We start from the raw sequence: 24,301 nt of genomic DNA, 5'->3' as shown, positions 1-24,301 counted from the left end.
ACCCTTAGCGACAAGTCGAGCCTTATAGCTGGTCACATTACCATCCGCGTATGTCTTCTTCTTAAAGATCCATTTATTTTCTATGGCTCGCCGATCATCGGGCAAGTCAGTCAAAGTCCATACTTCGTTTTCATGCATGGATCCTATCTCGGATTTCATGGCTTCTAGCCATTTGTCGGAATCTGGGCCCGCCATTGCTTCTTCATAGTTTGAAGGTTCACCGTTGTCTAACAACATGATTTCCAGGACAGGGTTGCCATACCACTCTGGTGTGGAATGTGTCCTCGTGGACCTACGAAGTTCAGTGGTAACTTGATCCGAAGTACCTTGATCATCGTCATTAGCTTCCTCTCTAGTCAGTGCAGGCACCACAGGAACATCTTCCAAAGCTGCGCTACTTTCCGGTTCAAGAGGTAGTACTTCATCAAGTTCCACTTTCCTCCCACTTACTTCTTTCGAGAGAAACTCTTTCTCCAGAAAGGACCCGTTCTTGGCAACAAAGATCTTGCCTTCGGATCTGAGGTGGAAGGTATACCCAATGGTTTCCTTAGGGTATCCTATGAAGACGCTTTTTTCCGACTTGGGTTCGAGCTTTTCAGGTTGAAGTTTCTTGACATAAGCATCGCATCCCCAAACTTTTAGAAACGACAGCTTAGGTTTCTTCCCAAACCATAATTCATACGGTGTTGTCTCAACGGATTTTGACGGAGCCCTATTTAAAGTGAATGCGGCAGTCTCTAAAGCATAGCCCCAAAATGAGAGCGGTAGATCGGTAAGAGACATCATAGATCGCACCATATCCAATAGAGTGCGATTACGACGTTCGGACACACCATTTCGCTGAGGTGTTCCAGGCGGCGTGAGTTGTGAAACTATTCCACATTTCCTTAAGTGTGTACCAAATTCGTGACTCAAATATTCCCCTCCACAATCTGATCGTAAGAATTTTATTTTCCTGTCACGTTGATTCTCAACCTCACTCTGAAATTCCTTGAACTTTTCAAAGGTCTCAGACTTATGTTTCATTAGGTAGACATACCCATATCTACTCAAGTCATCAGTGAGAGTGAGAACATAACGATAGCCACCGTGAGCCTCAACACTCATTGGACCGCACACATCAGTATGTATGATTTCCAATAAGTTGGTTGCTCGCTCCATTGTTCTAGAGAACGGAGTCTTGGTCATCTTACCCATGAGGCATGGTTCGCACGTGTCAAATGATTCGTAATCAAGAGACTCCAAAAGTCCATCTGCATGGAGCTTCTTCATGCGTTTGACACCAATGTGACCAAGACGGCAGTGCCACAAGTATGTGGGACTATCATTATCAACCTTACATCTTTTGGTATTCACACTATGAATATGTGTAACACTATGTGCGAGATTCATTAAGAATAAACCATTAACCAGCGGGGCATGACCATAAAACATATCTCTCATATAAATAGAACAACCATTATTCTCGGATTTAAATGAGTAGCCATCTCAAATTAAACGAGATCCTGATACAATGTTCATGCTCAAAGCTGGCACTAAATAACAATTATTGAGGTTTAAAACTAATCCCATAGGTAAATGTAGAGGTAGCGTGCCGACGGCGATCACATCGACCTTGGAACCATTCCCGACGCGCATCGTCACCTCGTCCTTTGCCAGTCTCTGTTTATTCCGCAGCTCCTGCTTTGAGTTACAAATATGAGCAACCGCCTGTATCAAATACCCAGGAGCTACTACGAGTGCTGGTAAGGTACACATCAATAACATGTATATCACATATACCTTTGGTGTTGCCGGCCTTCTTGTCCGCTAAGTACTTGGGGCAGTTCCGCTTCCAGTGACCACTTCCCTTGCAATAAAAGCACTCAGTCTCAGGCTTGGGTCCATTCTTTGGCTTCTTCCCGGCAACTGGCTTACCGGGCGCGGCAACTCCCTTGCCGTCCTTCTTGAAGTTCTTCTTACCCTTGCCTTTCTTGAACTTAGTGGTTTTATTCACCATCAACACTTGATGTTCCTTTTCGATCTCCACCTCCACTGATTTCAGCATTGAATATACCTCAGGAATGGTCTTTTCCATCCCCTGCATATTGAAGTTCATCACAAAGCTCTTGTAGCTCGGTGGAAGCGACTGAAGGATTCTGTCAATGACCGCGTCATCCGGGAGATTAACTCCCAGCTGAGTCAAGCGGTTGTGTAACCCAGACATTTTGAGTATGTGTTCACTAACAGAACTATTTTCCTCCATCTTACAACTGAAGAACTTGTCAGAGACTTCATATCTGTCGACCCGGGCATGAGCTTGGAAAACCATTTTTAGCTCTTCGAACATCTCATATGCTCTGTGTTGCTCAAAACGCTTTTGGAGCCCCGGTTCTAAGCTGTAAAGCATGCCGCACTGAACGAGGGAGTAATCATCAGCACGCTGCTGCCAAGCGTTCATAACGTCTTGGTTCTCTGGGATGGGTGCGTCACCTAGCGGTGCTTCTAGGACATAATCTTTCTTGGCAGCTATGAGGATGATCCTCAGGTTCCGGACCCAGTCCGTATAGTTGCTGCCATCATCTTTCAGCTTGGTTTTCTCCAGGAACGCGTTGAAGTTGAGGGCAACATTAGCGTGGGCCATTTGATCTACAAGACATATTGTAAAGCTTTTAGAGTAAGTTCATGATAATTAAGTTCATCTAATCAAATTATTCAATGAACTCCCACTCAGATAGACATCCCTCTAGTCATCTAAGTGAAACATGATCCGAGTCAACTAGGCCGTGTCCGATCATCACGTGAGACGGACTAGTCAAGATCGGTGAACATCTTCATGTTGATCGTATCTTCTATACGACTCATGCTCGACCTTTCGGTCTTCCGTGTTCCGAGGCCATGTCTGTACATGCTAGGCTCGTCAAGTCAACCTAAGTGTATTGCGTGTGTAAATCTGGCTTACACCCGTTGTATTCGAACGTTAGAATCTATCACACCCGATCGTCACGTGGTGCTTCGAAACAACGAACCTTCGCAACGGTGCACAGTTAGGGGGAACACTTTCTTGAAATTATTGCGAGGGATCATCTTATTTAAGCTACCGTCGTTCTAAGCAAATAAGATGTAAAACATGATAAACATCACATGCAATCAAATAGTGACATGATATGGCCAATATCATTTTGCTCCTTTTGATCTCCATCTTCGGGGCGCCATGATCATCGTCGTCACCGGCATGACACCATGATCGCCATCATCGTGTCTTCATGAAGTTGTCTCATCATTTATTACATCTACTACTATGGCTAACGGTTTAGCAATAAAGTAAAGTAATTTACATGACGTTATATGTTGACACGCAGGTCATAAATAAATTAAGACAACTCCTATGGCTCCTGCCGGTTGTCATGCTCATCGACATGCAAGTCGTGATTCCTATTACAAGAACATGATCAATCTCATACATCACATATATCATTCATCACATCCTTTTGGCCATATCACATCACACGGCATATGCTGCAAAAACAAGTTAGACGTCCTCTAATTGTTGTTGCAAGTTTTTTACATGGCTGCTATAGGTTTCTTAGCAAGAACGTTTCTTACCTACGCCAAAACCACAACGTGATATGCCAATTTCTATTTACCCTTCATAAGGACCCTTTTCATCGAATCCGATCCGACTAAAGTGGGAGAGACAGACACCCGCTAGCCACCTTATGCAACTAGTGCATGTCAGTCGGTGGAACCTGTCTCATGTAAGCGTACGTGTAAGGTCGGTCCGGGCTGCTTCATCCCACGATGCCGCCGAAACAAGATAAGACTAGTAGTGGCAAGAAAATTGACAACATCTACGCCCACAACAAGTTTGTGTTCTACTCGTGCATAGAAACTACGCATAGACCTGGCTCATGATGCCATTGTTGGAGATCGTTGCAGAAATTAAAAAATTTCTACGCATCACCAAGAACAATCTATGGAGTCTTCTAGCAACGAGAGGGAAAAGAGTGCATCTACATACCCTTGTAGATCGCGAGCGGAAGCGTTCAAGTGAACGGGGTTGATGGAGTCGTACTCGTCGTGATCCAAATCACCGATGACCGAGCGCCGAACGGACGGCACCTCCGCGTTCAACACACGTACGGTTGGGGAAGACGTCTCCTCCTTCTTGATCCAGCAAGGGGAGGGAGAGGTTGATGGAGATCCAGCAGCACGACGGCGTGGTGGTGGAAGCAGCGGGGATCTCGGCAGGGCTTCGCCAAGCTCAGCGAGAGGGAGAGGTGTCACGGGAGGGAGAGGGAGGCGCCAGGGGCAGGGGTGCAGCTCCCATGCGCCTCCCCACTATATATAGGGGTGGAGGGGGCTAGTTTCTTGCCCTCCAAGTCCATTGGGGCGTTGGCAAAGGTGGGGGAAAGAAATCCCACCATTTCCCTTCCCCACCGATTGTTATCCCCCTTTTTAGGGATCTTGATCTTATCCCTTCGGGATATGATCTTATTCCTTCTAAGGGGGGATCTTGTTGCGCCTTGACCAGGGGTGTGGGGCCTTGCCCCCACTACCCACGTTCATGTGGGTCCCCCCATGCAGGTGGGCCCCACTCCGGAACCTTCTAGAACCTTCCCGGTACAATACCGAAAAATCCCGAACATTTTCCGGTGGCCAAAATAGGACTTCCCATATATAAATCTTTACCTCCGGACCATTCCGGAACTCCTCGTGACGTCCGGGATCTCATCCGGGACTCCGAACAACTTTCGGATTTCCGCATACTAATATCTCTACAACCCTAGCGTCACTGAACCTTAAGTGTGTAGACCCTACGGGTTCGGGAGACATGCAGACATGACCGAGACGACTCTCCGGTCAATAACCAACAGCGGGATCTGGATACCCATGTTGGCTCCCACATGTTCCACGATGATCTCATCGGATGAACCACGATGTCGAGGATTCAATCAATCCCGTATACAATTCCCTTTGTCAATCGGTACGTTACTTGCCCGAGATTCGATCGTCGGTATCCCAATACCTTGTTCAATCTCGTTCCCGGCAAGTCACTTTACTCGTACCGTAATGCATGATCCCGTGACCAAACACTTGGTCACATTGAGCTCATTATGATGATGCATTACCGAGTGGGCCCAGAGATACCTCTCCGTCATACGGAGTGACAAATCCCAGTCTCGATTCGTGCCAACCCAACAGACACTTTCGGAGATACCCGTAGTGCACCTTTATAGCCACCCAGTTACGTTGTGACGTTTGGCACACCCAAAGCACTCCTATGGTATCCGGGAGTTGCACAATCTCATGGTATAAGGAAATGATACTTGACATTTGGAAAAGCTCTAGCAAACGAACTACACGATCTTGTGCTATGCTTAGGATTGGGTCTTGTCCATCACATCATTCTCCTAATGATGTGATCCCGTTATCAATGACATCCAATGTCCATAGTCAGGAAACCATGACTATCTGTTGATCAACGAGCTAGTCAACTAGAGGCTCACTAGGGACATGTTGTGGTCTATGTATTCACACATGTATTACGATTTCCGGATAACACAATTATAGCATGAACAATAGACAATTATCATGAACAAGGAAATATAATAATAACCATTTTATTATTGCCTCTAGGGCATATTTCCAACAATAAGGTCGGTTACAGAGAAAGGAATGTTCATGTTTGGACGCCAAGCTTGCCTTCCACGCCAAGGAGAGTCCCATCCGGACACGGGTAGAGTCTTCGGTCTTTGTATCTTCACAGCCCATCAGTCCGGCCCATGGCTAACAGGCCGGACGCCCGAGGACCCCTTAGTCCAGGACTCCCTAAGTGACCACTACGTGAACCCCCGAAGGGAGACCCCTTAGATAGTTTCTCCCACATAGTTGTTGTCTCGCATAAAGCGAGACATAGCCCGATAGCCTTTATGACACACCTTTTTGACCTTCTTGTGACCTGGCTATTGAGACCTCCTATACGAGACCTTATGCGCCAGTTTTACCTGGCGATGCTCACGCGCAAGGTCATTATTGGTCCCTTGATGATGATATCGAGCCAGGTCATTGTTGGTCCCTTGATGATGATGCTCACGCACAAGGTCATTACCTGGCGATGCTCACACCTTTGGGTTGGACGTTGGTATTATTGATCTGGGCTTCTAGCTAGGTCATCTATTTCGATGGGCCTATCCTCGGTGGGAATTCCCTCGTCAACAGGTCTTTCTGTTTGCCTAAAAGAACATATTTCTGTGAACATACAGAAACAAATATGTTCAACTAAAAAAGCAGAAAAAATATGTTAAATGCTGAAGCTAAACTAGGGGGAGCTTGCGAGCCGAGAGAGTTACAGGTGACAGAGCAGCACACCGCATCACACGAGCAAGCAAGCAGAAGGCTAGCACCATGACGAGCGTGCGCTAGCCACTCCCCCACGCTTCGAAACCGACTATGATCCACCGGATCGCAACCTCCGGTGTAGGCCACCGGCCACTAGCAGAAAGCAACCAATGATACACCATGGACAGCTGCCACAACTATCCAAGTACGCTTGGGTGGTCCAAAATGGCTCGATCTGATGCATGCGGACCAAAACAGATGCCTGCGGAGGAGCCCGGCTCCTCCTTGGGCAAAGAAGAAGAAAATTAGAGAGGGAGGAAGAAAAGTAGAGAAAGTTGAGCATGCCCGGGTATGAAGTAGGCAAGCTCTCAATCCATGCGATAAAAAAGAATAGGAAAAGAACGACTGCGGACCCGTGAGGCACTTATATTAGTTTACAGAGGGAGTATGAGTTAAGCACTTTGCAAATAAATGTTGAGATGTATTTTTAATGATACAAAAAAATAAACTATGCGAACATTTTTTTATATTGTATTTTTTTAAATGTCACAAACAGATGTTTGAAAAGTTTGAACACTTTACAAATGTAATGTACATTTTGTGGCTGGTACAGAACATTTTGTGATTTACATGAACATTTCTTTGTGTTGCATAACATTTTTTTAAAGGTCACGTGTATTTTTTTCGAAACACGTGAACATTTTTAAAATGGCAGATAATTGTTTAGTGCTACAAATATTTTCTAAATGTTGAGCGAACATTTTTTACACTGCATGAACATTTTGTGATTTATTTTTGTATATATGTACTAAGTATTTCCAGAATAAAAATAAAAGTAAAAAAACCAAGTGCATTACATCAACGTGACGAACCCACATGGTTTGTGTGCCGACGCACTTTCGGCTCCCTGTAGTCGAGCCGAGCTATTGTCTTGCATGAAGCAACAGATACCTCCGAGTATCGCCAGCCACACCTGACTGAAGGTTAGGGTCAGGGTGCCGATGGGCTTGGTATCATCATCACGGGCTGGGATTGACCCGTAGAGGTCCTAAGTTGGGCCTGGTGTTATTGGGCTGGGCCTCTAGCTGGTCGTCTATCGCTATGGGCCTATCCGGTGGGAATTTCCTCGTAAACAGGTTTTTCTATTTCCAAAAAAAAACACGAGGTGACAGAGGAGCACACCACACGGTGGCACACGCGCAGGCAAGCAGAAGGCGAGCACCACGGCGTGCGTGCACCAGCCGCTCCCACCGCTATGCACCGGATCGCAACCTCCGCGCGGAGGCCACCGGCCACCACCACCACCACCGAGCAACTTATAGAAACCCAAAAGGCGGCGATCTTTCCCGGCCAAAGCGATCATAATTGGGGGGCTTTTCCATGATCCGCGATAAGTAAAGCTCGCGGGCGAGTGCGCGACGAGCCTGTCAATTCTGTCCAGACGCTCGCGCCGACGAGCTCAACTGCCCTGCCCAGGTAGGTGCCAGTGCCGGTGGGTTCTAGCTAAGCAAAACTCCATGACTAATGATTGCGAGCTCTTTCTTTCCAATTCCACCCCGCAGCTCTTGTCTGAGATTTCCTAAAAGAAATGTTTTTTTTTTGCGATGTAAAAGTAATGTTTGTTGTCTGAGACAGCGGAACAGTAGATCGGAAGTTGACCTGGAGCGAGTGGGCGGTGAACGGGCTGACCTCTGGGCGCCCAGGTGTCCCGTGGCACCCTCACGCCACGGTTCCCCGAAACGCACCCGCGATCCGCTACTTGATGAGGACATCGCGTAATAGTCAACTGGAATCAGTACCACCATTTCGGCACCGTCTCTGCACTGCACCGACCTTGTGGAAGAAACGCACAAGTCAGAAGCTTGCGGTTGCAATGTCACGCAACCTGTGTTGTGCTAATTTGTTCGAGAAGCGATCGGAAGCTTCCATAAGCCTTTGAGACCGCTTCTCTAGCGTGTGCCATGATATTGTCATCGTGAGGACTGAGGACTATCTAACCGGAAGACACAATCGCACTGATGGAAACATCAACCCAATAGCACCAACGACGATTGCAGTAACAAATTTCCGTCACCGGAACCCTGATCCATCCATTCCAACAGACCCCTCTACATCTACCGATCAACAACTCCATAGACCATGGACGGCTCATGACGACATGTGCATATAAAAAACGAACGTGATGGTGTCAGCCCTCCACCGAGACACTAGATCCCCCCGTTCATAATGCCAGCCAGCATTCAATTCCACCCACATGACCACGCTGCTGCTAAATGTATAGATCCATCGCAGAATCTCAAACACAAAAAATACTGTGATAATCTGACACGCAAATAAATGAACTACTCAGTATACACAGACACATGAAGCTTTTTTTACAGCATGCTCAGCTGACAGGCACCAATACAGTTGCCCACATGTCAGCGGAACGGAGCCCCTATCCGGGCCCCAAATTCCTTCTCCAGTTTACAAGTAAAGCTAAAGGGGGGAAAGCCCCGAAAAAAATGGCCTCTGACTGAGGAATCTGGGACGGACGATCGGAATATGCGGGGCGGGACGGTAGGTGGGCTCACCGGAAGCGGCCGCCGTCGGCCAGCTTCCAGGAGCGGCAGTGGTGGAGCGACGACCCGGCGGAGGGCTGGTGGAGCGGCGACGGCCGGAGCTCGCCGGACAGGGCGGGGGCGTCCGGAGGGCCGCGGTGGTGGTTCCGGGCCGGGCTGGGGCGGACGAGCGGGCTGATGCACACCGCGAAGCCCGACACGCCGGCCCCGGCGCCGCCCAGGAGGCGGCGGCAGGGGGTCTTCCGCATCGGCGACGGCCGCCACGGCGAGTCCGCCACCGAGCCGCCTTCCTCGCTGCCCTCGTAGGAGCACCGCACCGGCGAGAGCCCCCGGTTGCTGATCACGCGGGAGGAGCGCCGCCGCGGGGGCCGAGGCGACTCCGTGGGCGGCTCCTCCTTCCGGCGCCCGCGCGCGCGCGGCATGATCCCGGCGAGCCAAGATCCGTGCTTCCTCTCCTTTCCGCCATCGGCGCCCTTCTCCTCCGATCCGTCGTGCTGGTGCTGGCGGTGACCGCCGAAGAGCGCGGCGAGGGCGGAGAGCTTGCTGCTCCGCCTCCGCCTGATCTGGAACCCGATGTCGCCCTCCTCGAAGCCGGTGCCGGGCCCGACCTGGGGCGTCCGGAAGAAGAGGCGGCTGGACGGGTGGCGCCACGGCCCCGGCCCCGAGGCGGCGTCGGACTTCCGCGGGCAGACGTAGGGCGACACCGACCTTGGGAAGAGCGGGACGGGCTCCGGCGGCGGCGGCGGCGGGGGCAGCGAGGGCGCCTGGTTCTGCGCGGCGGCGAGCGCGAGCAGGCGGCCGCGGAGGCAGGCGGCGCACACGCCGACCGCGCTCTCGTAGGGGTGCGTCCGGCACCTCATGGCTCACTCCTCGCCGCTGCTTTGTGCATTGCCGTCCCTGGCTGGACTTGGGCGCGGTGGTGACCGTGGTGTGGCGTGGCGGACCCGGGGAGGGAGGGAGGCCGGGGTGGAGGAGCGGGGAGGTCTTGTAGGCTGGCAAAGTGGAGTCGGGGTGGTTTTCAAATGGCTTCGTTTGTTTAGGGTGGAGAGATGCGTCTGCGGGAGTAATTTAGTTGGGTTTTTAAGCGGGTCAGTCGGGCTGATTGGTTAAGAGCGAGTATCCTAGTCGGATGTGGACCGCCCTATCGATCTGTCGATCTGTGATGCTGCTCCTCCACTGTAGTAGTAGTGCTTTGGACTCCACGTACTGTCGTCTTTCTACCGCTACAGTAACGTAACCGAGCTACTACCACTGTCTTGGCGTGATCAGTCAGTAGCAGGGCTTTGATTTTCCAGAACAGTCTTTGAGCTACATACTCTCTTTTTTACTACTAACACTGAAGCTACATACAGTACTGTGATAGTACTTGGGATATCTAGCGGTCTTGGATTTTATGGACCCCTCCTGTAAAAGCTGCGTTGGACTGGAACGTTTGACAGCCTCGTGACCCGACGCGACACACTCCTGCTATCGAAAGTACGTATACTTCCAGAGAGTAGTATGGATAACGGAGATACTCCTACTCTCTTCCGGAGCGGCAAACGTGCACGTGAACCCCTTCATTTTTCGGCCGGGTGTGGCGTGGCGTAGCGGCCCATTCCGCTCGTCACGTTCTTCCCCTGATGCCACCGGACCGGCGTGTGCCAGCCACTCGCTCCGGTTACCTACAACCAGTTTTCTCGGCCGTGTCATGGACTCATAGCGGTGCCCATCACCGGTGCTACTACTAGTCAGTTACCACGTACGTTGACCAGGAGGCATTAACAGCGCGTCTCGTTCGCTTCACGTGCCCTCGGGTTCCAGAAGCGCGCCGCTGCCCTGGCTCTGGCTCTGGCCCTGCCCACTTGGCAGCGGCGCGTGCAGAAGGCGAGGCGGAGTTCCACGCGGGCCAGGTCAGTGCGTGCAGCAGCGCAGTAATCACGGCCTCACGGGCACGCAACAAAAGTTCCCACGTACGTACGTACCCGAGGCCGAGGATGAAAAAATTGCCGTGGCGGTGTGGGCGAGGACAGAGCCTCCTCCTCTGCTCGTGCTCGACTAGTTTCTTCTCTTCTGACCTCTTCTGCTTCACATGTCACCAGGGAGGCATCGCATCCTCTTTAGCCCATTGAAGATCGCCCCAGACCCCAACCACCGGGAGTAGAAAGAAAACGCACCAGAGCCCGACGTCGAGTGTGGTTTCGTGAGCACGACCACTCTCGAACCTGCCGCATGCAGCACGCTGTTTTCAACGGGGCCTTGAAACGGGCGCGCCGGACGTGGACGGGCATACGGGCATGCCCGGAGCCCCGTGATCTTGGAGACGGTGGCGGGTGGGTGACGAGATGCTTCTCCCGAGTCTCGGTGGCAGCAAATGCGATCGCCCTCTCCGAGTCGGCTGTCGGTACCTCGATGCGCCCGTTTTGTCGTGCCACGGTCCGGCTGCCTGCCTTTGTGACGCGGGTACGTACGGCTGCCCATTTTCTTCCTCCTCGTGAATCCGTGAATGGATGGATGGACAGCGTCTATGAAAAGTTTGTGATTTTGGGATGTAGATCGACGGCGGAGATTAAACCGAGTCTATGAGTTGTAAGGCATAACGTAGGTCGAGCTCTCGTTTGACACGCGTCTCTTGCTTCTTTGAGTCTATTTTCTCCCTCTCAATTTTGTAACTTGTTGTTCATCCTCTCCGGGTTCCAGTCTATTCTTTCTTTTTGTGCATCCAACGTTAGCTTGTACCTTTCCTCTTTATTTTTCTTCCTTCTGGAAAAAATGTCCGCCCATGTGGTAGACATTTTAGTCGCCGCGGCGTCACGGACGGCCTCCCCTTCTCCCACTTGTTTCCTATCAGTTGATGGTTCATCATTGGCATGGTGGCTCGTCAATCCTTCCCCGCAACTTTTTTTCTCTTCGTCATCCAATGAATGGATTGTTGGAGCTTGAGTCATCATTTTTGTTCAACCTCATGAGTGTTGGGGAACGCAGTAATTTCAAAAAAAATCCTACGCACACGCAAGATCATGGTGATGCATAGCAACGAGAGGGAAGAGTGTTGTCTACGTACCCTCGTAGACCGTAAGCGGAAGCGTTATGACAACGCGGTTGATGTAGTCGTACGTCTTCACGATCGACCGATCCTAGCACCGAAGGTACGACACCTCCGTGATATGCACACGTTCGGCTCGGTGACGTCCCACGAACTCAAGATCCAGTAGAGTGTCGAGGGAGAGCTTCGTCAGCACGACGGCGTGATGACGGTGATGATGATGCTACCGGAACAGGGCTTCGCCTAACCACCGCTACGATATGACCGACGTGGATTATGGTGGAGGGGGGCACCGCACACGGCTGGAAACAATCAACTTGTGTGTTCTAGGGTGCCCCCCTGCCCCCGTATATAAAGGAGCAAGGGGGAGGCCGGCCGGCCTAGAGGCGCGCCAAGGAGAGGGGGACTCCCCTTTTCCTAATCCAACTAGGAAGGGGGAAGGGGGAAGGAAGGAGAGGAGAGAGGGAGGAAAGAGGGGGCGCCCCCTCCTTGTCCAATTCGGACTCCAAAGGGGGGGCAGCCCTAGGCCCTCTCCTCTCTCTCCCACAAGGCCCATGTTGGCCCATTAGTTTCCCCGGGGGTTCCAACAACCCCCCGGCACTCTGATAAATATCCGGTGACCCCCGGAACTCATCCGGTGTCCGAATATAGTCGTCCAATATATCAATCTTTATGTCTCGACCATTTCGAGACTCCTCGTCATGTCCGTGATCACATCCGAGACTCTGAACTATCTTCGGTACATCAAAACACATAAACTCATAATACCGATCGTCACCGAACGTTAAGCGTGCGGACCCTATGGGTTCGAGAACTATGTAGACATGACCGAGACACGTCTCCGGTCCATAACCAATAGCGGAACCTGGATGCTCATACTGGCTCCTACATATTCTACGAAGATCTTTATCGGTCAAACCGCATAACAACATACGTTGTTCCCTTTGTCATCGGTATGTTACTTGCCCGAGATTCGATCGTCGATATCTCAATACCTAGTTCAATCTCGTTACCGGCAAGTATCTTTACTCGTTCCGTAATGCTACATCCCGTAACTAACTCATTAGCTACATTGCTTGCAAGGCTTATAGTGATGTACATTATCGAGAGGGCCCAGAGATACCTCTATGACAACCGGAGTGATAAATCCTAATCTCGATCTATGCCAACTCAACAAACACCATCGGAGACACCTGTAGAGCACCTTTATAATCACCCAGTTACGTTGTGATGTTTGGTAGCACACAAAGTGTTTCTCCGGTATTCGGGAGTTGCATGATCTCATAGTCATAGGAACATGTATAAGTTATGGAGAAAGCAATAGCAACAAACTAAACGATCATCATGCTAAGCTAACGGATGGGTCAAGTCAATCACATCATTCTCTAATGATGTGATCCCGTTAATCAAATGACAACTCATGTCTATGGTTAGGAAACATAACCATCATTGATTTAACGAGCTAGTCAAGTAGAGGCAAACTGGTGACACTTTGTTTGTCTATGTATTCACACATGTACTAAGTTTCCAGCTAATACAATTCTAGCATGAATAATAAACATTTATCATTATATAAGGAAATATAAATAACAACTTTATTATTACCTCTAGGGCATATTTCCTTCAGTCTCCCACTTGCACTAGAGTCAATAATCTAGATTACATTGTAATGATTCTAACACCCATGGAGTCTTGGTGTTGATCGTGTTTTGCTCGTGAGAGAGGCTTAGTCAACGGGTCTGCAACATTCAGATCCGTATGTATCTTCCAAATCTCTATGTCTTCCTCCTTGACTTGATCGTGGATGGAATTAAAGCGTCTCTTGATGTGCTTGGTTCTCTTGTGAAATCTGGATTCCTTTGCCAAGAATATTGCACCGGTATTGTCACAAAAGATTTTCATTGGACCCGATGCACTAGGTATGACACCTAGATCGGATATGAACTCCTTCATCCAGACTCCTTCATTTGCTGCTTCCGAAGTAGCTATGTATTCTGCTTCACACGTAGATCCCGCCACGACGCTCTGCTTGGAACTGCACCAACTGACAGCTCCACCATTTAATAAAAACACGTATCCGGTTTGTGACTTAGAGTCATCCGGATCAGTGTCAAAGCTTGCATCGACGTAACCGTTTACGACGAACTCTTTGTCACCTCCATATACGAGAAACATATCCTTAGTCCTTTCAGGTATTTCAGGATATTCTTGACTGCTGTCCAGTGATCCACTCCTGGATTACTTTGGTACCTCCCTGCTAAACTGATAGCAAGGCACACATCAGGCCTGGTACATAGCATTGCATACATGATAGTGTTGGGGAACGTAGTAATTTCAAAAATTTCCTACGCGCACGCAAGATCGTGGTGTTGCAGAGCAACGAGAGGGAGAGTGTTGTCTACGTACCCTCGTAGACCGTAAGCGGAAGCGTTATGACAACGCGGTTGATGTAGTCGTACGTCTTCATGATCGACCGATCCTAGCACCAAAAGTACGGCACCTCCGCGATCTAAACACGTTCGGCTCGGTGACGTCCCACGAACTCACGATCCAGCAGAGTGTCGAGGGAGAGCTTCGTCAGCACGACGGCATGATGACAGTGATGATGAAGCTACCGGCGCAGGGCTTCGCCTAAGCACTACGATAATATGACCGACGTGGATTATGGTGGAGGGGGGCACCGCACACGACCAAGAGATGGAGGGAGGAGGAGGCCGGCCCTCATAGGGCGCGCCCAAAGTGTGGAGTCCTACTAGGACTCCCTAGTCCTAGTAGGATTCTACTTCCCACATGGAATAGGAAAAAGGGAAGGGAGAAGGAGAAGGAAGGAAGGGGGCGCCCCCTTTCCCTAGTCCAACTCGGACCAGTCCATGGGGAAGGGGCGCGGCCACCCTTGAGGCCTTTCTCTCCTTTCCCGTATGGCCCATTAAGGCCCAATACGAATTCATGTAACTCTCCGGTACTCCGAAAAATACCCGAATCACTCGGACCTTTCCGATGTCCTAATATAGCCTTCCAATATATCGATCTTTACGTCTCGACCATTTCGAGACTCCTCATCATGTCCCCGATCTCATCCGAGACTCCGAACAAACTTCGGTCATCAAATCACATAACTCATAATACAAATCGTCATAGAACATTAAGCGTGCGAACCCTACGGGTTCGAGAACTATGTAGACATGACCGAGACTCATCTCCGGTCAATAACCAATAGCGGAACCTGGATGCTCATATTGGTTCCTACATATTCTACGAAGATATTTATCGGTCAAACCGCATAACAACATACGTTGTTCCCTTTGTCACACTACAAAAAAAAGACACATTCGTGACATTTTGGGCCAAACGAAAAAAAATTCTGTCATACTTATGACACTTCTATGACGATAATTGTGACAAAACATGGTATCATCATAGATGTGGTGGGGTCCTACTTCTATGACAAAAAATCATGACAGAAAATGGGCTTTTCGTCCTGGGCGGGCCGGAGACGCAGCTGCATGACATTCTTTGGGCCGTCCATGACGGAAAAAACCGTGGTAGAAGCGAGGGCGAGGAAAATATCGGGGTGTTCCCGGTTACGGTGGGTGGTCGGGGCCGAGCGATGCGCGTTTCTCTCATACACGCACGCGCGTGGGTGCGAGGCGTTGGGCTCTAACTGAACCCGAGCGAGGCGTTGGGCTCTAACTGAACCCGAGCGATTGCACTGCAGGCTACGTGTTACTGAACCCGAGTGATCGATCGATGGCTGTTAACTGAACCCGATCGAGCTATTCCTTCGCTACTACTGCTAACTGAAGCCGATCGATGCTGCCTCTGGATGAACAGTGAGCGTTGCTGGGGGGTTTGGATGAACAGTTCCCGGTGGGGGTGGATGAACAGGACCCCGTGGCGTTGCCTCTGGATGAACAGTGAGCGTTGCTGGGGGGTTTGGATGAACAGTTCCCGGTGGGGGTGGATGAACAGGACCCCGATCGTTCGAGCCGGTTGGGGCTGGATGAACAGGACCCCCATGGAGGGTAGGATGAACAGGACCACCCCTTGGAGGGCAGGATGAACAGTAGATGGTGGAGGGCTGGATGAACAGTAGCCCGTGGAGGGGTGGTTGAACATGAGCCCATGGAGAGGGCTGTTGAACAATAGCCGGTCGAGTAGCGCGCGGTGGAGGATGGATGAACAGTCGCAGGTGGAGGCTGGAGGAGGTCGACGGTGGATGAACAGTAGCCCGTGGAGGCTGGAGGGGGTCGACGGTGGAGATGAACAATATCCCGTGGAGTCCCGTTTTGCGGTACGCCACACCCCTCCCGATGAACAGGACCCCTGTTTCGACCGTAGCGCTCCAACACAAGTCTGTTTCCTCCGTTTTGCAGTACGCCACACCCCTCCCGATCAACAGGACCCCCGTTTCGACCGTAGGAGGTCCGTTTCCTCCATTTTGTGGTACGCCAGACCCGTCCCGATGAACAGCATCCCGTTTCGAACGTGGCCGGTCGAACACAAGGCCGTTTCCTCCATTCTGCGGTACGCCAGGCCTCGTTTCCATCGGCTGTTCCGTCCAAGCCCTCCCAATGAACACGACGACGCATTCAGTTTCGACCCAGCCGGTTAGCTCCCCATGAACACGACGACGACGTTGTTTCTCCGTTCCGACCCAGCCATGTACACGAGCCCTGGCCGTACGTATGTGCGAGTAGGCGTTCGAGACCCTGCTCGTATGTACGTACGTGGCCGTATTTTCTTTCTTGCACACTGGCCGCTGTACGTACGTGTACATGCTACGTGCGCGCCTCTACATCGACTAGTATGTACGTACACGTTCACGACCAGAATGACAACGCTACGTACGCTTCGACCAGGTGGGTCCCGACTGTCAGGCACTTCCTTGCCTGCGAAGATGTAGCTGGTGGGTCCCAGCAGTCAGGGGGCGAATCGTTTTTTTTTTTGCCCGGACGCACTTCCTTGCGTGTGAAAATGTAGCTGGTGGGTCCCAGCAGTCAGGGGGAAACGTTTTTTCGCGAAATACGGTGGCCCGTCCGGTGGGTCCCTACTGTCAGGTGGAGGAATAATTATTTTGCACGTAATAAGGAGGCACTTCCTTGCTGCGGCCGTGGACCCAGTTGTCAGCCTCTCCACGTACAGTCCACGTCCGATGGAAGCCGTTCCTTGACCACGTTGACCATGCCGCGCCGAGAGCACCAAGGAGGTGGACGACGTCGAGGCCTAGGAAGGGGACGACGCGGAGCCGGGGAAGACGCGGCAGTGGAAGCCCGCGCGGAGAGGAGTACGAGGGTTTACTGGTTCGGCTGCGGTGTGAGGCTGGCGTCGCCGCAGGGCCTGACCAGCGGTGGGAATAGTAGGGGGCGGTGAGGCCTCCGCGGCAGCACAGCCAGCCACGGGAGGCAGGAGCATGCGGCACGACCGATGCTGCTTTGGGCGGCTGGAGCAAGAAGACCAGAGGTTGAAGAAGCACTAAGGCCGTTGGATGGACATCGTACAGTCACTGGAGCTAGAATCGTTCATATTGACTAAGTTGACAAAGCCCTCCGTCCCCGTCAACTTAGTAGGCCCACAAGTCAGCCTCCCATTGTGGTGGGTCCCAGCTGGCAGGGGGTATTCATTTTTTTGTGCGCAATAAGGAGGCACTTCCTTGCGTGCGAAGATATAGTTGGTGGGTCCAACCTGTCAGCAGAGGGAACGTTTTTTTCACGAAATATAGAGGCCCTTCCGGCGGGTCCCAGATGTTAGGTGGAGGAATCATTATTTTGCGCGTAATAAGGAGGCATTTCCTTGTGTGCGGCCATGGACCTAGCTGTCAGCCTCTCCACGTACAATCCACTTCCGATGGATGTCGCTCGTTGACCATGTTGACCACGCCGCGCCGAGAGCACCAGGGCGGTGGACGACGGCAAGGCCTACGAAGGGAACGACACGGAGCCGGGGAAGACACGGTAGTGGCTGCCCACGCGATGGAGAGTACGAGGGTTGACTGGTTCGGCTGCCGTCGCCGGAAAATAACAGGAGGTGTGGGTGAGTAGAGGGATAGACAGGCCAGGGATGCAAGTATATGATGGGGCCGTGAGGCCTGCCCGGCAGCACAGCCGGCCACGGGAGGCAGGAGCAGGCGGCTCCAATGGCGCTGGTTTGGGCGGCTGGGGCAGGAAGATCAGAGACTGAAGAAGCACGATTGCCGTTAGATTGACATCTAACGGTCTGACGCTGGTAGAGTCGATTGTTGACTAAGTTTCTTTTTTGATAAACCTTGTGTACGCATGAACTTAGTAGGCCCACAAGTGAGCCTCCAAATCTGTGGCAGACAACATAGAGCCCATTTGCTATTTTTTAATAATTTGCAGCCCATTTGCTAATTCTTAAGTAATTTATTACAGCCCATTTTCTACCCAGGACCACGGTCAAAAAGTTCAACCTTATTTTGCATATTTCGCTGGAGTCCAAACTTTTGTAATCCCGAAATGATAAACATTTTATAAGAACTTATTGATTTGCCAAAAAAATCGTTTTGTTTTTGTAAGCAAATAAGACGTGGGACAATTGAGTTGGTTTAAGGGAAAACCAGTGGTAAAAAAATCAGCGCTGGGAGGGAAAACAACAACAAAAATAAGGATGTAAATATGAAAAGTGAATTTTATGTATTTTCAATATAATGATACGTGTATATGAACTAGTAAAACTATAGGTAGAGATTAGAAAACGGATGTAGGACATGCGTTTCAAAAGGAAAATAGAAATGGGCTGTGTGTTTGATTCGGTAAAAAAAGTGCCTGCGGATGTTGTAAGAGAAAATATAACTAACGCTGGCGGGCCAGAGGCCAGTAGATACCTGCTGGATCTTTGTGCCCCATTATCGTCATGGGCTGGGCCTGTTAAAAACAAAACCAAGCCTGAGCAGTCTACAGCCCAGTTGAAACTTGCTCGACCTGAAAAAACAATATACGTGCTCAATAAACGAGAGAATTCTGCAAGTACAGACTGATAACTGGGATGCAGCAGGGATATTGTTTTTTCATCGTGATAATAAGAGCATGCACTTGTTTCGAAAAATTTGGAGAACTGGGAATTCGAACGACAAGTGCTTATGCTACCCATCAAATAAAAATTAGGTGCCTGAAAATTCGTTTCGAAGCAAATGAATCAGCTTTATATCCACGTCGACCCTCGGCATGATGGTTGGAAGCAAATGCCAAGTTCATACCAAAAGATCGTTAACAACAATACCAACTTGCGGACGACAAGGTAGTACAAGTACCAATACCAAACTAACTTATAATCTTTTTACTCCTGGCCCTAGTGTTTGTCTGGTAGAAAATCTTGCAAAGGACCAGCTCCCGCTCCTTCTCTTGCTCCAGGTCCCCGAGGTGGTACTGGTGCATCACCCAGTTGGTCCTCTGCTGGTCGAAGTTCTTGTTGGTGTGCGGCACCAGAACCTTTTTGCTGCCCGTTTGCCGGCCGTTGACCATCACCGGCAAGGTATTGCCGGTGTTGTGCCACATCGCGTGCATGCCGCACTCCGACTGTATCTTGCGGCGCGTCCACGTGCCCCTTTTGAACGCTCTGGAATTGCGCTGGAAGAAATGCTTTCTTAGGCCACTCAGTGTGATACCTGCAGTATTGTCGAATACAGGTTTTAGTGTACGTAGTTGGCATTTTCATAACATCTTTGGCATGTTGCAGTCACTTGTTTCACTTTTTATTAACTGTCAAATTGTAATTGCTTCACCAGATCTGCGTCTAAAAAGAAAAATAGAGCTATAAACAAAGGAATATGTTTGTGCAAGTAGACGGCCGATCGGTGTCTTACCTGGAAATTTCTCAGGACGGGTGTAGCATATGTCGTGCTCGCGGTCGATGGTTGGTATGAAAAAATCGATGAGAGGGTGAGATCTCGCGCTGTCAGCATTCACTTTGGCCTCAAGGTGCTCGATCAGCTCTTGATCTGTGGGATCGAACTTGACGCCAACCGGCAGCACCGGCCAATCCTTCTTCGACTTGCATGGGTTAATTCCAGTTATATGGTACTCAATGTATGATCAATCGACTGTTTTAAGTGAATGATGAAAGATTTCGACAGATAAGTGGTACTCGAAATCTGAAGTCCAGAATACCCGAACACGCCGCCGGGATTCTTATGTCACCTCACGCGCAGCATGTTGTCACGTCAATTCAATGTGTGGACATGATGAATAATTTGACCGACGTATACTAGTACTGCTACTGTACTACTTACTAGTCGTATTTAGTGTCACATTTTAATCATAGGTTTAACATAACAAGTACGCACTTGAAGCCTAAGTGATATATACATATATATACTGCACAACATCTCCATCATCATTATCAGTACATCCTGCGCAGGTGAGTTAGGATGCACTTGATCCCAGAAAGGTATCTATCCTTCAAACCAGAGGAGTGCTTCAAACTAACAACAGTCCAACAAAAGAGGGTCGTGCTACAGCAGCGGAATACATGGCTCAGTCTACATATCAGTACGAATCAAGTTGTGCATATTTGCTGTTGGCATGAACCACATCGCCGCATGTCGGGTTTGCAAAAGCCATCCATCGCATTGAAGCTTGATGCCTTTCACACACTGAAGATTATCTCGCAACAAGGTGTGTCGACGAATCTCTGGATATGGTGATTCATGAAACCCATGGTATGATGTGTAAACACAGTCCCCCCTGGTGAATGGAAGTTGCATAGCACGGTAATCATCGCCGGTGATATGATCGATGATTGGTTGGATTATCGGATAATTGAGCCCGAGGAACATGTAGTGGTTGTCGAGGCTGTAAACCCGCCTCCAGTTGAATACGCCTGGCCCAACGGAGCTGGGATCTTTCTCGAACACGAAGCAGCCATAGCCATCAATGTCACGAACGCCCCAGGCATTGTATTGCATGTGGTTTGATGAAATGGTTTGGTCAATTTGGTACATGCAAATGAGCATCAAATGACCACCGTCAGCTGAACGAGCGATAAACCACCACCCATCGGTTGGTATGATTCCAGGTCCTGGAATCATGAAGGCCAGCGCATTTGCGTCTGTTGCAACAATTCAAATTGGAGACCAAAAGGACAAAAATAAACAATCATGTGCAGAGTATGTATGGAATTAAGATTATTATAACAGTGACACATATCATAGACAGAGAATTGCAATGCCGTGGTCATAATCATACCCCAAGTTAAAAAAAAATAAGCCAATGGCTTTCATATTCTAGCAATATATCATGGTTCAAACATCATGTAACAATGAGAGGAGAACACATATGACAGGGCCTACTCATATTCTACCATAGCACTTACTACAGTTATCATATCAACTCTAAGCAATAACATGCGTTGTTATAAAAATCCTGGAAATGAGAGTAACATATAGCAATCATGAGGTTATACTCATAATATCTATTCTAACAATCATTAGATACCAATTTTTCTCATATCAACTCTAACAATAACATGTGTGGTCATAAAAATCTAGGAAATGAGAGGAACATTGTCGGTGTACAAAAGAAGGGGCGCACCTTTGTACCCCTTTACCTGTGCACGGGCAGTCGGAGCTGCGCCCACGGCCACACCAAGCAGAGCAGGGGAGGTGAACCAAGGCAAAACCAAAGTCCAAGACAGCCAGGGCAACGCCAAGACCAAGAACGCAAAGAAGCAGAGGGGCGGAGCAGTTTCCCCCGGCAAGACCCTTGCCGGGGCAGCGCGCCCAAACACCAACAGGGCGAGCCACCCTTGATCCCACGTCCCCAAAACCATCAGCCACGTGGGGCCAGGGCTCAGGAGGCACCTCCGTGGTGGCATGCAGATCTTTGTGAAGACATATTCAAGATCAGATGAGGATTAGAAGACAACGATCCTCGACAAGATCCTTGCCGAGGAGAGCCACGAGACCCCCGGCAAGATTCTTGCCGGGGACGACAGCGCGCCACGGCAAGACCCTTGTCGGGCCCCCCCGCAAGGCTCTCGCCGAAGACGCTAGCAGGGCCACTACCAGACCCGCACCAGCCAAGTCTCCACCGTCGTTCGCATGCAGCTGCCAGCCCAAACCAACTGGGCACGCACCTGTGTGGCAACATGCAGCTTCCAGGCCAACTCAGCAAGCGCCTGCGTGGCGACATGCAGATCTTCGTGAAGACCCTACCACCGCGCCACCTCAGCTGCCTTCCTGCCTACATGGCGCCGCACGCATCGCTGGCCAAGGCGCGTGTCGAAGTGAGGAGGAGCGGCGACGGACGGGATGGGCCTCGCCCCCGTCCCCGATAAAGCTAGGGGACACCTCAGCGGCGCATTAAATGCAACTTGTCCTGTAATACGAGCGATAAGCTCGCAATACTGTACGCCTTTCCACCTCCTGTATGCCACTGTGGCAGCCCCTTTCGCCTATAAAAGGAGGCCCATGGCATACTGGAGGAGGATTCGACTCTTTCGAACCATGCACTCACCATAGCTAGTTCGAGAGCTCAAGAACTCTCTGAAATATACCCACCAAAGCAGGACTAGGGTTTTACGCATCCTCGCGGCCCGAACCTGGGTAAACGATCCTTGTGTTGACTACTGATCCTGCTCTTCTTGCAACCCTGCGCCCCGGCAACCATAGTAGGGATTCTTGTGATCCCATAGGTGTCGTTCCACACCGACATCTTTGGCGCGCCAGGTAGGGGGCGCAATTTTGAGAATCTGGTCTAGTAGCTAGCCTAGCGTTTCTTCATCGCCATGGCTCCCAAGAAGAAGACGGCCATGACGATCGGCTCGTCGGGGGCCGAACGGCCCGTACCGCTACGGGCGAGCAGCGGCCCGGTCGCGGACAGGACCCGGGCCGCGGTCTGCGAGCACCAGCATCACCTTGGTAGGCAGAGCCTCGCGAGCGGCGTCGTTCGCACACCCGACGACCGGCCGCATGTCGCCAGATCCAAAGACAGAGCTGGCCCCCCCGCAGGTGGCGTGGGGCCCTCCAGGGGTGTCGTTGTGCCACCTCCGGGCGGCGCAGCAACCTCCAAGACACCCACGCCGGCGACCACTGCGCGCTCTTCCCATGGTGTGCGCGACGAACAGCGTCACCACGCCGGCGACCCTGGGCACCGCCGTGGGAAGAGCCCTATGCATCATCCGCGGGATGTAGGAGTTCAGCATGCCCGCCGAAGTGCTGGCGAAAATGGCGCGCAGCCGCTGGGCCGTGGTGGAGCTCCTTCTAACATGGTTATAAGTCGAAGCACGCCACGGTCCATGCAGCTATCGCCGCCACCCACGCCAGCGGAAGCTTTGGCGCGCGCGCAGCTGCTCCTCGACTTCCCTCCTGCTGCAGAGAAGCTCGACAAGTGGAGGGCCACCATCCGGAGCCTCGTCGCCGTCGCCAACAAAGACGATTCGCGACCGGCGGGGCCCTTGGGTCGGCGCTCCACCGAGCCACCACATGCTGGCGCTGGGAGGACCGGGGGAGCTACGGCCACGGTGCACTCTCCTCCTCTCCTCCTCCTCGCCAGCCGCCGCGGGCGTCTGCCCGTCGTGACGACGCTTGTGATAACATCTCTATAGCACCGTCCGACCCGCGGACCCACCGCGACCAGCGCCAAGTTCTTCGAGAACGAGCTCACGAAGATGCTCGGACCACTATTGAGCGCCGGCGTGATAGGCGCCACCAGTCGGACCAGCGGGCGGGACCCGCTATGGACCACCCAGCACTGGGGGGCTCCGGCGGCCTACCTTACGAGGTAGGCTGCCCGGCCTTTACCCGTGAGCTGCGGCAGTTCCAGTGGCCATCCCACCGCACATTCAAGCCCGACGTCGGCGAGAAGTACACTGGCAAGACCCATCCGTCCAAATTCCTCAGCATCTACACCATCACGATGCAGGCGACCGGAGCTCACGACGACAAGGTACTTGCCAATTATTTCCTGCTGGCGCTGAAGCCCAATGTTATGTCTTGGTTGATGCACTTGCCGGCGGATTCCATTTCTTCTTGGTCGGATCTGTGCCATGAGTTCGTTGGCGCCTTCACAGGAGGCCACCAAGCTCATGGCCAGGCCAGTGATCTGCATATCATTCTCCAGAAGGAAGGGGAAACCCTGCACAAGTACATCCAGAGGTTCAGCCGGGTGCAGTACAACATCCCTGACGTTCATCCCGCCGCTGTGATCAGCGCGTTCCACCAGAACGTGCGCAATCGCAAGATGCGCGAAGAGCTGGCGATGACCAAGGTTAAGGATGTGGCCGAGCTCTACATTCTGGCCGATAAATGCGCCCGGGCTGAAGAGGGAAGGAAGTACCCCGGCGAAGATGCCGGTGCAGAAACCGAATCTACCGACGAAGACGCCGCCACCCCGACGAAGAAGGGCCGGCGTCGCAATAGGAAACGCAAGGGCAAGGCCGT

General features: G+C 51.2%; 1 protein-coding gene across 1 annotated transcript; it reads right to left on the bottom strand.

Moving 5' to 3' along the window:
• Positions 1–8,634: 8,634 nt before the first annotated feature.
• LOC123049990 (uncharacterized) lies at positions 8,635–10,171 on the bottom strand. Its single transcript, XM_044472839.1, has one exon. It carries the CDS (start codon positions 9,740–9,742, stop codon positions 8,891–8,893), a length of 852 nt encoding a protein of 283 aa, XP_044328774.1. The 5' UTR covers positions 9,743–10,171; the 3' UTR covers positions 8,635–8,890.
• Between the last annotated feature and the right edge of the window lie 14,130 nt (positions 10,172–24,301).

The sequence above is a fragment of the Triticum aestivum genome, chromosome 2D (assembly GCF_018294505.1).
Source record: "Triticum aestivum cultivar Chinese Spring chromosome 2D, IWGSC CS RefSeq v2.1, whole genome shotgun sequence".
Taxonomy (NCBI): Eukaryota; Viridiplantae; Streptophyta; class Magnoliopsida; order Poales; family Poaceae; genus Triticum; species Triticum aestivum.
Note: the sequence above shows the minus strand (reverse complement) of the source record. Positions and strands in the feature narration are given on the sequence as shown.

What these genes read in the sequence shown, in the direction of transcription:
- LOC123049990 (XM_044472839.1), bottom strand. Translation starts at nt 9,742, where the DNA reads ATGAGGTGCCGGACGCACCCCTACGAGAGCGCGGTCGGCGTGTGCGCC.